This window comes from Lynx rufus, unplaced genomic scaffold (genome assembly GCF_022079265.1).
Source record: "Lynx rufus isolate CCGP_SWC_20201006 ecotype Redwood Valley unplaced genomic scaffold, mLynRuf1.p SCAF_6, whole genome shotgun sequence".
NCBI classification, from domain to species: domain Eukaryota; kingdom Metazoa; phylum Chordata; class Mammalia; order Carnivora; family Felidae; genus Lynx; species Lynx rufus.
In genome coordinates this window covers 112,611,996-112,628,150 of record NW_025814878.1, presented here as the reverse complement: position 1 = coordinate 112,628,150, position 16,155 = coordinate 112,611,996, and the positions used below count along the sequence as shown (strand labels likewise).

The window sequence follows — 16,155 nt, the reverse complement described above, 5'->3', positions numbered from 1 at the left end:
TAAGTAATGCAGCCTCCAACATCTGAGCATAAAGTCTTTGGGCCCAGATGGTTTTACTGGTGATTCTTTATCATTTTAGTGCTCTATGCCAGTGATTCCTAAATACAGAAGTGGGTAGATAGCTGCCCAGCTGATCTGTGAGCCAAGCCTAACACCTGTCCCATCTAGTAGGAATAACCCAAAAAGCAGAAACTTTAGATCAGCCTCATTTATGCATGCAGTTGTGAAAATCCTAAGTAAAATACTCTCAAGTAGATACTCTTAAGTACAGTTCACTAAGATGGACATAATGGATAATGGCCAAGTAAGTTTTATTGCAGAAATGAAAGAAAGGCTCATTATTAGGAAACATATTGATAATAGCATATTAGTTGGTTAAATGTGAAAAACTGTGATTATTTTCACCGATGCAGAAAATGCATTTAAATTAAACAGTTATTTTTAAAAAAAAATTTTTTTTTAAAGTAATCTCTGCACCCAACATAGGTCTCGAACTCACAACCCGGAGATCAAGAGCTGCATGCTCCACCAACTGAGCCAGCCAGGTGGCCCTAGATAACTATTTTTAATAACATTTTTAGAAGGAAAAAAAAATAAGATACTTCCTTTACATGTTAGAGTGTTTACCTCATACAGACTACCAACGATAGAGGCATTCTCATTAAAAGCAAGGACAAAACAAGGCAGCCCTCTACTACTTAATATTATTTTAGTAGCTCTGGCCAGTGGAGTAAGGTGTGAAACAGAAGTACGAGTTAAGGCTTTGAGGATTAAGTAAGATGACATTGCAGCCTTCCTAGTGCAGTATTTCTGATTCAAATAAGGCATTCACATTACAGATTTTGTTGTTATTCTTCTTTTTAGCAATAAGACCTTCACAAAGGAAAGACCAGTTGTCTCTTGCGTCTTAACACATGTGTCTTGGTGCTTTTATTAATGTGGGTTCTTTCATCTTGGTTCTTGCTGGTTAATTCATCTGGATTATCCGTAGGTCTGTGTTGAGTCAGTCTTGAGTCTTCAGTCCCCAGCTTAGAGGTGGGTGTCCAGTACCTCTGACTGGCTGGATGGTTGGTTCAGTGATACTTTTGATGGCCTTTTAATGAACTGTTCTTACAATCCTGGAAGTATTCAGAGGCATGATTCCCAGACTGTGTGAATAATGTAGTTAAACGTGAGAAGGGTACATGGGGCACCTGGCTGGCTTAATCGGTAGAGCATGAGACTCTTGCTCTTGGGGTTGTGTGTTCAAGCCCCATGTTGGGAATAGAGTTTACTCCAAAAAAAAAAAAGTAACACTTCAATGACTTATCATAGAGCAGAAATGACTTATCATAGAGCAGAGTTCAAACATATGCCAGAAGAGAAAATGGATTCAATTTTAAAAAATAATAAAAGTAAAAACGATGACAAGGGTACAGAAGAGCAAGCTCTTAAATGATGACACTGTTGTCTTGACACCTGACTCCGCAAATGATCGTGTATCCTCAGTGCTGTGCACTTCTGTCGTAAATAGCCTCTGTCCTTTATTGGGAATCATGTGACTGTAACTAGTTTGGTTAAACACCACAGAGAATTATTTTCTAAGTAGCTAGCTGGCTCTAAACTTTTTTTTTTTTCCTTTACTTCCTCTATAGCATCTGGAGGGGGCCAAACGTGAACTGTGTTGACAGCACTGGGTACACACCTCTACACCATGCTGCTTTGAATGGCCATAAGTAAGTATTTTTTGCTACATTCCTACCCGACCCTTCAGAACCCAGGCTTTCGGATTGTCTTTTTTGATTGCTATAAAGGATCACTAAGCCGTAGTGTTGAGGAACAGGGAAAAACAAACTAAATTTAGTGTATCCAGAATTCCCAAGTCTCCCTTCAGTGTATAATTTAGGCATCCTTCTCTACTCCACCCCCAAAAAACTCCAACCAAAGGTTAAGTTTTACCTTTTTCTTCTCTTTGTCCTTTTCTGTTTTGAAATGGTGCAGTCCCACACAATGACCTGAATATGAGGGTCACATTTGGGGCAGCCAGGTCATAAAGGGGCTGGGTAATCTGTTAGGTAACCAGTACCTTTGTAAACTGAAAATAGATCAGCTGGTCCCTTCTGTTAAAGGAATTAGTTATTTATTTACTCTGTCTTCTTGCCTGCCATTCTTGCCTCATAAAGTAGGCCTGGTAGACAACAGGAACCATTCTTAAGGGGAAAGGTACAAAAACCATATGGCCTATTTAATTCTCTTAGGTATTGGTAGTAGTTGTTGAGGGGAGGGTTTGTGCAGCAGGTTTTATGGAGAAGCTGTGCTTCAGGGGGAGTCTGAGAGAAGGTGACATAGGTTCAAATGGTTTGGCAGCCTTTCCCAGAGGGCACTGCCTTTCAAGTGAGAGAGAATGTGACGGCTCAGCCCCGGGGCAGGCACAGTAGTGGATGCAGTGAGTAGATCGGCCAGGATGTGGAAGAATGGAAACCAAAGTGTAACAGAACAGAGGGTGTTATAGAGAGTCTGAGGCTTCATACTCCAGGAGATAAGAAGTAGAGGTTCAGTTTTTATGAGGAGGGATTATTGGAACCATTTTAGATTTTGCTGAGCAGGGAGCAGGGCCCTCACCACCTTGAGGTATTCTGTAACACCTGTGTGATATTTGGCCCAGCCTAATTGACTCTGATGTGCCAAAAAAAGGTGATGATTGTTCCCTTGTACATTACACTTTTCTAAAGTATATTGAACGTGATCATTATGTCTTTTCTGTAGCTGTCTTAGACAAAGCTGACAGTAACTCTGTGGAACCCCCTGCCCCCATAACTAGTGGGGTGACCTGAATTAAAGTGAATCTTGAACTTAAGTGACTGCAACTTGTTAGCCAAGTTTCTCTCCAGATGCCGTTGTTATTTACAGTGGGGGTTTTCTTTGACCTCGTGTGCATGGGGGTAATTCTACATTTGCATCAGCTTGATTAACAGTGTCACCAAGAAGAAAGCCAAGTCCTTCTTCTTTGACGTATCAAATGATACCAGATGTGTCTGGCTTATGTTCACAACAACTTTAATTCTGCTCTGCCTGTCTTTTAGCTCCCACATCACTAAATGCTCTGAATAATGTGAATAATGATATTTGTCTTGCACGACTACTTTTATGTAAATTTTATCCCTGAATGCTGTTTAAACATCACAAACAAGGAAACATTGCAAGGTTTATTAGACAATGGGGCCAGATGTTTTCAGAATAATGGAGTATAGGTGGATTGTCTAGAAAGCCTAGATAGATGGGGAGGTGATGAGTCATTGTAGTTCAGCTGAAGGTGTTTCAGCCTCGTATCAGCAGCTGTACAAGTAGCTCATGGCATAAAAGGAAGAGACTGGGTGATGAGCTCAGGTAGAGAGAGGGCAGCCACGTGAGAGAATATCTGTGAAAGGGCTTTGTGCTGCACAAATGTAAAGAGCTGTTGGTTCTGCAAACTCATGATTGATTTTTGCCTTCTAGGGATGTGGTTGAGGTTCTTCTGAGGAACGACGCACTGACCAACGTGGCCGATTCTAAAGGCTGTTACCCTCTGCACTTGGCAGCCTGGAAAGGAGATGCCCAGATAGTGCGGTTGCTCATCCATCAAGGGCCCTCACACACCAGAGTCAATGAGCAGGTCGGAAGGAAGAGAAGCGTTCTTCCATTCAGCTACAGCCTGACGTTGGCCCCAGCACTGTTTCAGTTCCATAGTGTGTACAGCTCAGGCAACCAGCTCTTCCAGGCCCCACAAATGGTTCCCCTCCTGCCAGCACCACTTCTCCCAATGCATCAGGGGGATCTTACACCCCCGAGGATGTACTTCACACGCGTTTGAACGTGCAGATTTGGTGTAGTGCTATAAAAATAAAAGTCTAAATACCTCCTGTGCAAAATCGGAAATAATGCAAATCCTGCGAAATTGTTTCGAGGCCATTCCAAACTGGCAGGCTCAATTAATTATGAGTTGTGCTTGTGCCATCAGCATGGCAGTGCAACTCTAGCCGGTAAACAGCAGTCTGCCGCGTGTGCTTCAGTACTGTGTGAACCTGGCTGCTGTTTTACCTACATCAGAACTGGCAGAGGTGGAAGGCCTCATGCCGGTGCTGAAAAAGGAGCTCACAAAAACATCTGAGTGGAGGTCAGAGGTGATTCAACAGAATGGAAACTGGTTACATGAGGTCCCATAATGTGGATTTAAGAGTGACCATGCTTTGACAAAGCAGAGATCATTCTTAGAAAATAAAAAAGTTATACTTGCATTATGCAAGTTCTAGACAATCCTCTCATAAAATACCGTTTCTTGTAGTTCGGATGTGAGAGTGTGTGTCCATTTGAGAGGAGACGGGCTTTCCCTGTGTGACAAGCCATTCTGGTTTCCTGTCTGCTCTGAACTGAAGCAGGTTCTTTTCCTGGTTGCTTGAATGGGAGAGATGCTACTCCTCTCAGGAAGCTCAGGACTATTTGCCTAATGACTTTGCTGAGAGGAGGTTGTTAAATTACCTATAGAATTAGATCAGGGTTGTTCCTCAGAAAATAAGAAATCATTCTTGCGAGCCTATCTATCAGCAAAGCTCTGCATATTCTCAGGGAGCTGTTAAGAGCTTGACTTGGACTCAGAGAAGGGCAGCTCCACTCTGAGGTCTGAGAAAATTAAAGCGATGCTCCCAAATCTCTCAATTTGGAGATTGCACGTGTGTAGCTGTTCATCAGCTTCCCTTTCCCCTTTTAGGCTGAATTTTCTGGATAGGTGAGCAACAGAAATTTAAGATCATCAATGAGGATGTTTGTTTTCTAACATTAGGAATGAAAATTGTCTCTAGAATTGCCTCTTTAGAAGCTAAATGCAGTTTTACTCCTCCTGGCTAAAGTGATTGTAATTTCTCTTATCTGGAGGAAATTTACAAGGAAGTTTGCTTTTAACTAATATTCCTCAATGTTGAAAAATCTAGTCACCCATTGAAGTCCTTCTCATTTAAGAAATTTTCAGCAACCATTTCTAATCCTGTCTTTGCTCACTTTTGCCTTGGAACACAGCTGCTTGGATTTTTGAGCCACTTGAGTGTGCTAGCTTGTCCTGCTCACAGCTGCCTCCCGCCTGGAGTATCCGTTGATAGGTGGGACACCAGCCCGGTGTTTTGAGTATCTGGCAGGCAGGTGGGTGGGGCAGGGATTGGGCAAGATGTCTGCAGTAGCTTGAAGGACCTAATGGATCTAGGTCATAGTACCACATTGATTTATTTAAAAGCCATTAATGTGGTTCCAGTTGGTTGCTTGGATAAGAGGGGGTGATGTGTGCTGTGCCCTTAAGGCTGCCTTCCCCATTAACTTCCTTTCCAAGCACCCAGAAGGCACATCCAAGTTGTTCTTGTGTTGGGCCCCCTCAGGGCTGGGCATTGCTTTGATGTATTTCATCCACTTTATCATCACATTTTCTTTTCCTCTCCTTTTTATAGAATGCTCTTGAGATCAAAGAATTCAAAAAGTACGGCCCCTTTGACCCTTATATCAATGCCAAGGTGTGTACTTTGCTGCCAGGATTTCTCTGCATCATTTCTCCAAGCTGCACCCCCTCTTTGGTCCTCTCTGGCTTCCACTCTTATCCACTCAGGCTCCTCATAGTCTCCCTGACTTTGTCTGCTTCAGCCCATCTGCTTTTGGCTTGTCTGGGAATGGGAAATTGCAACTTCAGTGGGTTTTGGTTTTATTTTTAAAACCCATGCTAATTCTGGAAAGGTTGGGTGATTTTCCCGGAATGTCTGAAAAGCTTAGAAATGGCCAAAATGGGAAAATAGAAGGAACCATATTATATGCATAATTCATCATTGTGATTGCTAAAATCATTTAAATTCAAAAATGAATTCAAAATTCAATGACAAGATGTCAAATACATTAGCTTACTTTATAACAAGCACAGAAAATGATTAAATTGTACTTGTTAGATGAAAAAAATTTTCAGTCTGTTTTCTCTCTTTGTTTTGAAGTGGAATCTCATTTTCAGTAGCTGGTAGTGGAGATGTTGGGGACAGGGGCACAGTGACTCCATTTTACTCTTAAAAGCTATCGCAACTCCTTCCTCGTTTCCTTGAGTTTGTGCATTTCTGCCTGGGACTTTAAAGCCTCAGTTGCTTCTCCCCAGCCATTAGCTTCTCTCGCTGCTTGGTCCTTCTTGGCTGTTGGAAGGGCTCCAAAATAGGAAATGAAGTCGCAGGGTTAAGCAGGACACTGGCCTCGAGTCTCCCTCCTGTGAGGCCGGGGCGGGTAATGGTTCGGTATGCTTGGTGATGAACTGCCCGGCCCCTCCGGCCCTCACCACTTCGGGAGGCAGAGCTTGAGGGTTGGTGATGGTGAGCCTCTCTCCGTGCTCTCACCTGCTGGTTTTGAGCCGAGTTTTCATTCAGGTGAGGTTTGCTTTTTGGCATCAGTCTGGAGTTTGGCTGAGTCAGTGCGTTATTCACAGTAGCTGCCTTTCACTTGATCTGAATACAATAGCCTCAGGGAAGGGAAACATAAGGTACTTCTGTACATTTCCAATGCAAGGCAGATATTCTTTGAGAAATACTGATTTAGCAAACAAAGCTCCCTGTGGGCTGGATCCAGGCAGCCTCTATGGGCCATTTTCTTCAGCTGTTGGACCTTGATGGTGGAGAAGCAGCATTTGATCTGGGGTAGTGGAACACATTAGCTTTTGTTTGGCCCACTGTCTCTAAATTCTGCTTTCTAATTTTCAAAATAGGAAGGTGCCCTATCATAGTTTTCTTCTTGTTTTGGACATGGTATAGTAGAGAAAACTCTGAAGGGTCAAGGTCATAATCTTTCAAGTCAGACCTGACTTTGAATTCTGTGCTGCCACTTACTGGTTTTGTTGACTTAAATAAGTTACTTAATTTCTGTGAGTGTCAGTGTCCTCTTCTGTAAAGTCGGGTATACCATCTACCTTGCTGGATTGTTTTGGAGTTTAAGTAAGATAATGTATACTAAGTGAAACTATCTGGTAACTAGTAATATTCTGAAACGGCACTTTGGAATTTATTCTTTGTTACTCATGGATTGATGCTTAATGAAACATCACTCAGTCTCTTCAGGGTTTTGTCTTGTGGTGAGGCACCTTGAAGTGACTGTTTTCCCACCCAGTGGTTAGTTCAGTTAGCTTTTATAAAGCTCTGATTAAAGGGTAAGTCTTTGGTTCTTGAAAGCACATTTTCTTATCCCTTGATTTCCCACACATAAAAGAAAATTGGTCTAAATGGAATAAGAACATAACTTCTCTTTTTGGAAATACTGGTCTTTGCCTCCCTCCCCCCCCACCCCCGCCCAAGGGCCAAATGATGTGTACTGCATTAAGGGATAAAGCTGTTTGGGCTTTGCTACGAATGCAAACTCTCCTTGAGCTAGTTTAAATCTAACCTCCCTGGCTCTTATCCTGGTTCAGTGGGTTTTTATTGACCTGGATTGTGTCTGGGAATTGTTTTGTGAAAGTACATTTGTGTGTGAAGTCTCATCATACACCTGTAGAAGTTAAGAAGTCTCAGGTGCCTTTCCTGGGAGCAGAGGTAGTTTTCATGAGGTTTCATCTTCCTCTTCGACATAGGGAGCCTTTCCTTTTTCAGCAAGTCAGCATAAACCAGTCCAGAATGTAGGTCGTCCTTAGCAGGTAGAACTATTAAAATTGTTCATTTGCTCCTTTTAAATTTTTTTTTTTTCAACGTTTATTTATTTTTGGGACAGAGAGAGACAGAGCACGAGCAGGGGAGGGGCAGAGAGAGAGGGAGACACAGAATCGGAAACAGGCTCCAGGCTCCGAGCCATCAGCCCAGAGCCCGACGCGGGGCTCGAACTCCCGGACCGCGAGATCGTGACCTGGCTGAAGTCGGACGCTCAACCGACTGCGCCACCCAGGTGCCCCCATTTGCTCCTTTTAAAGCAACTTTAACTTGGGGCGCCTGGGTGGCGCAGTCGGTTGAGCGTCCGACTTCAGCCAGGTCACGATCTCGCGGTCCGGGAGTTCGAGCCCCGCGTCGGGCTCTGGGCTGATGGCTCGGAGCCTGGAGCCTGTTTCCGATTCTGTGTCTCCCTCTCTCTCTGCCCCTCCCCTGCTCGTGCTCTGTCTCTCTCTGTCCCAAAAATAAATAAACGTTGAAAAAAAAAATTAAAAAAAAAAAAAAAAAGCAACTTTAACTTAATCTGAGTATCATAAGGTGAGCAACAGTCAAATTAGTTGTAGGATAGGTCTGTTTTTCTGTACACTTAAAAATAATTGAGTTTTAGAGCCAGAAGAGACCCGGAAGTTGTCTCGACCAGTTGTCTTCACATTCTGATCAGCTTGTCTGATTGCATCTGAATCACCTAGCAAGCTTTTAGAAAACTTTTTGTCTTGAAAAAACATTTCAACTAATAAAACATTGCCACAAGCTGCATTATACTCCTCAGCTAAATTCACCAATTTTTAACATTTTGTCACATTTGCATGCACATTTTCTCTCTCTCAAATATATATGTATATTGTTGCTGTAGTTGATGAGTTGATATTTAGTCATGGACATCATGACCCTTTAACCCCACATACTTCAGCCTGTATTTCCTAAAAAAACAAGGGCATTCACTTGTATAACCACAGTACAGTTGTTAAATTCAGCAAATTCAACATCGATACAATCCTGGTATCTGATATTGAATCTGTGTTCAGATTTCACCAGTTCCCTCAATAATGTCCCTTAGAGCAATTTTTTTTCCTGGTCCAGGATCCAGTCCAGGATCATACATAATCTGGAACAATGCCTCAGTCCTTCTTAGCCTTTCACGACATGGACTTTTTTTGAACTGCAAACATTACATCCCTGGGTGGGACCAAACCACCTACCTTTTAGTTAATAGCCGAACACACTAACCCATTGCCCAGAGATCTGTGTGACATTGACAGTTCTGAAGAATATAAACCAGTCATTTTGTAGACTTTCCCTCAGTTTTCATTTGTCTCCTATTTCCTCATGACTAGATTCAAGCTATACAGTTTTAGCAGGAATGCCACAGGAGTGATGTTATATTCTTTCCTTTGTAGTGCTTCACGTCACAAGGCGCATGGTGTCAGTTTATCTTACTTTTTATGATGATAGATGATTGCTTGGTCAAGTTGGCGCCTGCTAGGTTGGTAAGCTTTTTAATAATAGTCTTCCTCGGCTTTACCCTCCGAGGTGCTACCTTGGCAAGTCTGGGGTGGGACTTATCCAGAACGAAGCCAGTTGGAGAAGCCCTGATCTAGGCCAACTTGTCATCCAGAGCAGAAATCCTTTTCTCTCACCTGAAAGATGAGCCATCTACCCCTTGTTTTATTTGTTTGTATGTTTCTCTTGGTAACAGACTTACTACTTGGCTGCCTCTTTTTGGATGCCACTGATGTTTGGTTTCTTATGCTTGGCTGATAACTGTCTTCCTAAACCTTCCATCTGTCTGTCAGAGTTCTGCCTTCCAGAGCACTACAGAGTAAACCTAGCTCTTCTTCCACGGGGACTCAATTCTCATGTTTGTCCTGTGTCTTCTAAATCTCAGTAGGCTCAGTTTGTCCTTCTGTTCCAATTTTGGTCTATTTCTGGGACCTATACCATTGTTGCTATGGAGAGCTGAAGCTTAGGTGTTTCTAACTTAAGTATCTATCAACCATGGACAAGAGTACAGTTGGGCTGTAGTCTAAGCACTGGGAAGTGATGGCTTGGAATAGTTCAAGAGGAGAAAAGCCATGGAAATGTTTCTATATAGTTTTCTGCTGCTTGTAGTTTATGTGTATGTTATGTAGATGGCACATAAATATAATGGATTTACACATTAAACGGGGTCTCCATATGTAAAGGGAATTGGGATCTTTTTTCTTAGAGATACTGAGTATAGCAAGGGGAAATGAGAATGAGTCTCAAGACGGGCAGGAATGGAGAGTTTGTGCAAAGACTTTGGGGGAAAATTGGGGTGTTTGATCTTAGTCTCCTTTCTCAGTCCAAATACATAGTAATAGGATTCTGGGAACTCTTGAGTGTGTGAGATGCTCCGAGTGTGAAAGAGAAGGATTCCAGGTCTTTAGGAGTCTGTGCTCTCCTTTGGAATCCCTCCCTTTCTTAGGGGTCCATGAATCAACACTTAATGACTTTCAGCCCTGAAAGTTGCCGGGCTCAAAAAGGGAAACGGTAGGAAGAGCTCATTGTGATGGCCTGTGCTCACTAGTCAAAAGATGGGGTAACCACAGACTTGAAGAGCATTATAGTTACCAGACCGTGTCGGGCAAGACTGAGGCATGAGTAAGATGCTTTCTACAGTGTGAATTTGAGTATGACACTGTGCAGAGATGTGGTTAGGCCATTTTTAACAGAGGCAGGAAATTTGCTTGGTAGTGATCAAGACCTTGCTTTCAGTAAGGCAGCTTTGTGGTAGCTGCCTTAGCGCTATCGAAAAAAAATTGAAAAAAACCAAACAAACAGATTTTCTTTTTTCCTCCTGCTGGATAGTTTAGAGTCTTAGAGTTCTTCAGGCTCTAATGGCATACTCTTTACAAAATTGAGGACAGATTATTCTGCTTGTTGGGAGACAACTTGGATGTAAAAGAGACAGCAGTGTCTGCTTCGGAGTAAACACATTTTTCTGGATTGGAGTTTTAATAAGAATAAGCTGACTTTCTTGGCCCTGCTGTCATGCTAATCTTGAGATGTAAAACCCTGCGAATCCTCTTAAAGCTTCTTTGGGTTGCCACTCTGCTCTGGAACCACTGAAAAGAAAGCTCCTGTGCATTTTGTAGATGTAGCTGCCTTTCATCCTGAGAAAGTGAAGCGACAGCTCTAAGTTGGCTCAGGGCCTCAAGCTCAGTCGGAAATGGGCACTCCAAATGGGGTGTCTTAGTGACCGGTTGTCACCAGGAACCCCAAAGATGGGCTGTCTGCCCGGTTTCCCCTTCCCTCCACACTTTTAGGTTGATGTGGAATCTGCCCCTTGGGCGCAGTTATATCACAGGAGGCCATTGCTAACGGGCTGTGTCCTGTGGCCAGTGAAGGCTGTCTGCACTCAGCTGCTAATCTCCTCGAGCCGTGTTTGAGCTCAGTGCTGCTTCTTCTGTTTATCTGTGTGCATTTATCTTTGCATGTGCCTCCTGCTATCACCTTATCTGTCCTTATTTCATTAAAAAATTTTTCTTTGCTATCATTCTGGCCCTTTGGGGCCTCGGTCCCAGCACCTCTGGATCTTTCTGGTACACTTGGCGTAGCTGGAAAAAATGATGCAGTCAAATGCCAGATCAAAAGCAGATGGAATTGCATGCGTGTTTGGGTAACTCCTGGTCTGTTACTTTTAATGTAATTAATAGAATTAAAGAAGTTGTGGAAACATTTCGTTTTTACCTTTTGATCACTGAAAGGTGCACAATATTGACTTACTGGACACACCACCTCATAAGCTTTGTTTCCCTAAGGTGGCAGCAACCTCCTGGATAAATTTAGGAATCTCAAAATCTTGTGGGAGAATTATTTTATTAGTGCATCTAAAAAAGGAGAGGTCACGGAAATTACTTTATTCTTGCTCTACTTATATATTGTCAGTAGTGGTAAAAGAAAAAGCACAATTGGAATGATTAACATTTTGCTTCTCCTGATCAATGAAGCACAGACTTCTCCCGTTTCATCCCAGGTCCTACCTTTAGTTTGACACAAAATTGGCATTAAAGGACCATGGGGGTTGTGAGTTTGAATGGACGGCCATGTTACAACTTTGAATATTTTGCACCTCTCACAAAACATTCCGGGGCCTGATTGAATCTTTCTGACATAAGAAATACTTCCCTGCACTGTAGATTCCGCATGCTTTGATTGGTGCAGGCTCCTGGAGTAGGCACAGGCACAGGGCTTCATCGGGCCCCATGTTCCTCTGGGACTGAGCTCAAGTGCCTCCCTCCCCTGGAAATGGCTGTTGGCTGATACCTTGAGAGTGATTTTTGGTGCTCTGCTCCGTTACTGTGATCGTTGGCTGGTTGATTTGCATGCAAGGAGCTATGCAGATGACAAGCTCTTCCAAAAAAGCTTGTTTGTAAGGCAGTGGATATCAACGAATCCAGAATCCGAACTACAGGGTTGACTGAATATAAACTGTAAAACCAGTGGAAGTTTAGAATGAGTCAATGGCAGTGATATGGTTGGTATTCACGGGCGCCAGGGCGTCTGCCCGAGGCCCTCCACACGCCCTAGTTCACTCTCCTTCCAATCTGTAGACCCCTCCTTCATGGCACACACAAGGAGGCTGTACGCGTGAGCGGGTGACGGCTCCCCTCTGGCAGTCACCGGGGCACAACGTGGCTGATTGGAGCGGTCGGGCTTGTTGGCTGGGGAGTACGTCTGGGTTCTGACTGACACCTAAAATAGTCCCCAAATATTGCTGCTGTTTTTCTCATTTAAACTTCAGTGGTTTTACGTGTGATTGCCCCAGTCGTATGCCAGTCGGCCAGTTACCTTTCTGATGTGATCTGCTTGTTAACTCTTTAGAACAACGACAACGAGACGGCCCTGCATTGTGCAGCGCAGTATGGCCACACGGAGGTGGTGAAGGTCCTCTTAGAGGAGCTAACAGACCCCACCATGCGCAACAACAAATTCGAGACACCGCTGGACCTGGCGGCGCTGTACGGGAGACTGGAGGTGGTGAAGATGCTCCTGAACGCGCACCCCAACCTCTTGAGCTGCAACACTAAGAAGCACACCCCCCTGCACTTGGCAGCAAGGAACGGCCACAAAGCCGTGGTCCAGGTCCTCCTGGACGCCGGCATGGATAGCAACTACCAGGTAGCGGGGCGGACATACACCCAGGCCCAGGGGACCTAGTCATTTTGGAAAAGGCACAAGTACCATGCTGCTGGGCTGTGTTCTTATTTAGCACGTTTCACCCCACGTGTCAGATGCTTCCATTTGTTGACTCATTCTGATGTGACACTTCAGAGACAGACTCCTCAAGTGAGTCTGGTATCTTTTTTTTTTTTTTTTCTTTTCTTTTCTTTTCAGGGGTAATATCTCGTCATTATTCCCTGAAAAGATGTGCTTGTGGACTCTCTCTGAAAATCAGAAAAATTTCATTATCTTCCTGTACAGGTGTTCCCACTGCCAGCGCTTGCCTCCTGCAAAGTCCCATCAACTTGATCTTGCCAACGGGAGACTTAGCATTTCCCTGTGGTGTTAGCTTTCTCCATTCGGCTGAATGGCTGTTCCTTAGGCTTCACGTTGACCAAACCACGTGTGAAGTTAAGGTGGTTTTTTTGCCCCATGTACTTTTCTCCTCATTATCCCTTCCACCCGGGAAGGTGGACTTTTGAGGAGTTTCACCAATAGGTGGCTCCAAGAGTCGCTGTGCAGTTATTTACGTGTGGCCTGATGGTGGCACTTCAGATACACTTTGCATATGGGCCACGATTGTGGTTTCGGAATCCAGACAAGAAAAGTGGGAAAGATAATGACAGAGAACTTTGTGTGGTTTATTTTATTTTCCCGTCCCTTCTTGTCCATGTCCCGTTTGTCGTGTGGAGCCACGCCAAACCTGGGTCACTGTTCTGACGACATGCTGCTCTGCGCTCTCGTTTGCTTTCCAGACGGAGAAGGGCAGTGCTTTGCATGAGGCTGCTTTGTTTGGCAAGACCGATGTGGTGCAAATCCTGCTGGCTGCAGGTGAGAGGTCGGCAGCGCTCTTGTTTACACAGCATGCCAGGGTTGGGGTCGTTTCTCCCTAGCCTCCCCAGAGGGGGATTTTTGCTGGCTGCACTCAAACCCAATGTATGTCTGTCTCCACTGATTGATTGCAAGTGTACGAAGTGTTCTTGGATAGCTGGATTAAATAGCTTTGGACGAAAAATGTTGATCATGCTACTCGGGGCATTGGGTGTCCTGGAATTTGACCTTCTTTGAGGCTGACTTGAAACTGCTCACTCCCCTGGTCCACCTGGTATGCCTTTCTAGGAATTGATGTCAACATAAAAGATAACCGTGGACTGACTGCCCTAGACACCGTCCGGGAACTGCCTTCTCAAAAGAGCCAGCAGATAGCAGCACTGATTGAAGGTATCAGTTCATCTGCCTGTTGGGGCGACCAGGGCACACACTGGCCAAACCACAGCATTTGTATTTGGTGCAGCTTTTTTTTTTTTTGTCTTCCCGTGTAGATCACATGACTGGAAAAAGAAGCGCAAAAGAGGCAGATAGAACCCCCACATCCCAGGGACCTGTCATCTCCAGTATGGACTCCATACCCCAGAAATCTCAGGGTAAGGTGGCTTTTCTCTTCCAGCGCAGGTGCTCTCGGCTTGAAGAGTTGAATGGGCTTTGGTAGAATGAAAGCATCTTCATTTAAGTAATAATTTCAGGGGGTTGGGAGCACTTAATAAGCTCATATCCAAATGTCTTGTTTTCCAGCTAGTATATGAACTTTTACTGGACACAGCTTAGGCCTTTGACTTTGGACCTCTTCTTTCCTACTTTATTTGATTCTCCACTTTTACACTTGGCTCTGTGAGGTCTCTTCTGGGATGTGTTGTAGGTGGTTTGATCTCCAGGTGAATTCACAACTCACGGAAACCCTTTTCTAACACACACTGTCATGCTTTGAGCATAGTTGGCCCATGTTAAATATTGAACGAGTATCAACTGGTTGGTAGATGTGGACACGGCAGATTTTGGTAATATGTCACTTGGCCAACAAATGTGGTGTGGGCACTCCCTAGACAGTCCAGCCTCTCCGTCGTTAGCTACAATCCACCTCCTCAGATTTACTGAGCAGCCTTTTGGGTCCTAGGTGTGATGAGTGAGAAGGACAAAGTACTGATTGACACCTTCCCTCAGATACAAGCACAGTAAAGAAAGCCAGGAGGCTGGAGGAACGGAACAAAGCCACACACTGAAAAGGGAAAGGGATTTTTCAGAGGAGAGCAGAGGTATAAGGTTAAAGGGTGCTCAGCCTGTCTCTACTGTGGAGTCCTTGCTACCCCCACCTCCACCACCACCCCCACTTGTTTTCTTGACCTCATAATCCACTAGTAATGGGATTAGGAGTTCACTAAGCTCTTGGCCTTCAAGGATTTTACGATTACAATTTGACTATTTGCCAGAGACCCAGAGATCGCTGGTCCATAACAGTAGGTGATTTTTCAGAGTCACAAATTTGGATCCCAGGTACTCTGAGGTTTGTAGTTCTCTGAGTTTAACCTTGCACAGTGCCTCCGTGTCAGAAAGGCTTCACGGTCCTCTATTTTGCTTGAGCACAGGGAGGTTTTTATTAAGAATTTAAAGGATTACTTAAGTTTCCAGTTACATTTTGCTACATTTTATGGTTTAAGTTTATTCTATCACGATATTGAGGTTCTGGGAATTTATAAAGGTCTTGAGAGGTGTCTCTCATAGATGTCAAGGATTTGCCGTGTTGAATTAGAGAAAAATCTCTTGTAAGTGTCAGGGTATAAAGAGCAACTGAAACTCAAGGAAACCCTTTTCTAACACACACTGTCATGCTTTTCTCCTGTCCGTGGAGCAAAGTAGTTTTCTGCTTTTAGTTATTGTTTGTCAAGTTCAGGTTGATGAGGGGCTCTGGGTGGTTGTAGTGGTTGGAAATCTGAGATTGTGCCCTCGTCCATTGACTCTTGCTCTCTAACCTGTTCAGGTGACGTGGAGAAAGCAGTGACCGAACTGATCATTGATTTTGACACAAACGCTGAAGAGGAGGGTCCCTACGAGGCGCTCTACAATGCTGTCTCCTGCCATTCGTTGGACAGCATGGCCAGTGGGCGATCGTCTGACCGGGACTCCATGAGCAAGGAGGCCGAGGCAACAGGAGTGAAAGCTGCTGGAGTGAGGCCTGTATGTGGCCCGGGGCCCCCGCAACGAGACGGGCGCTGTGTTGTCGGCCTCCTGTGCTTCGGTGGGGCGTGGGGAGAGGGAGTGTGCCCCTAGTGCCGGCTCCCTTGGCAGAGGCCTGCATCCTGCTCCCCTGTTCTCCTCGGGCTCGGCCACATCTTCCTCTTGCTTAGTGTGGTTAACTATACAGATCGCCTTGAGGTAGAATTTTGGTTTTCAATGTAGCACGTTTGCATCATTCTATTAGTTTTTGGCCTTAGAGCACATTTTGGCCTTAGAAGCATTTTATTTCTGCGTAACCTACTGCTGCTTC

The 16,155-nt window shown here is 44.3% G+C and overlaps 1 protein-coding gene across 5 annotated transcripts in view; it reads left to right on the top strand.

Moving 5' to 3' along the window:
• Positions 1 to 16,155, top strand: part of ANKS1A (ankyrin repeat and sterile alpha motif domain containing 1A) — a 181,054-nt gene that overhangs the window by 69,107 nt on the left and 95,792 nt on the right. For 4 of the 5 annotated variants that reach the window (XM_047101259.1, XM_047101255.1, XM_047101257.1 and 1 more), the window contains exons 2-9: positions 1,635 to 1,715; positions 3,475 to 3,631; positions 5,448 to 5,510; positions 12,498 to 12,794; positions 13,592 to 13,667; positions 13,956 to 14,057; positions 14,159 to 14,260; positions 15,649 to 15,845. In XM_047101259.1, the coding sequence (XP_046957215.1) occupies positions 1,635 to 1,715; positions 3,475 to 3,631; positions 5,448 to 5,510; positions 12,498 to 12,794; positions 13,592 to 13,667; positions 13,956 to 14,057; positions 14,159 to 14,260; positions 15,649 to 15,845 (1,075 nt within the window). The remainder of the gene's footprint in view (positions 1 to 1,634; positions 1,716 to 3,474; positions 3,632 to 5,447; positions 5,511 to 12,497; positions 12,795 to 13,591; positions 13,668 to 13,955; positions 14,058 to 14,158; positions 14,261 to 15,648; positions 15,846 to 16,155) is intronic. The other variant, XM_047101256.1, reaches the window with a different exon arrangement.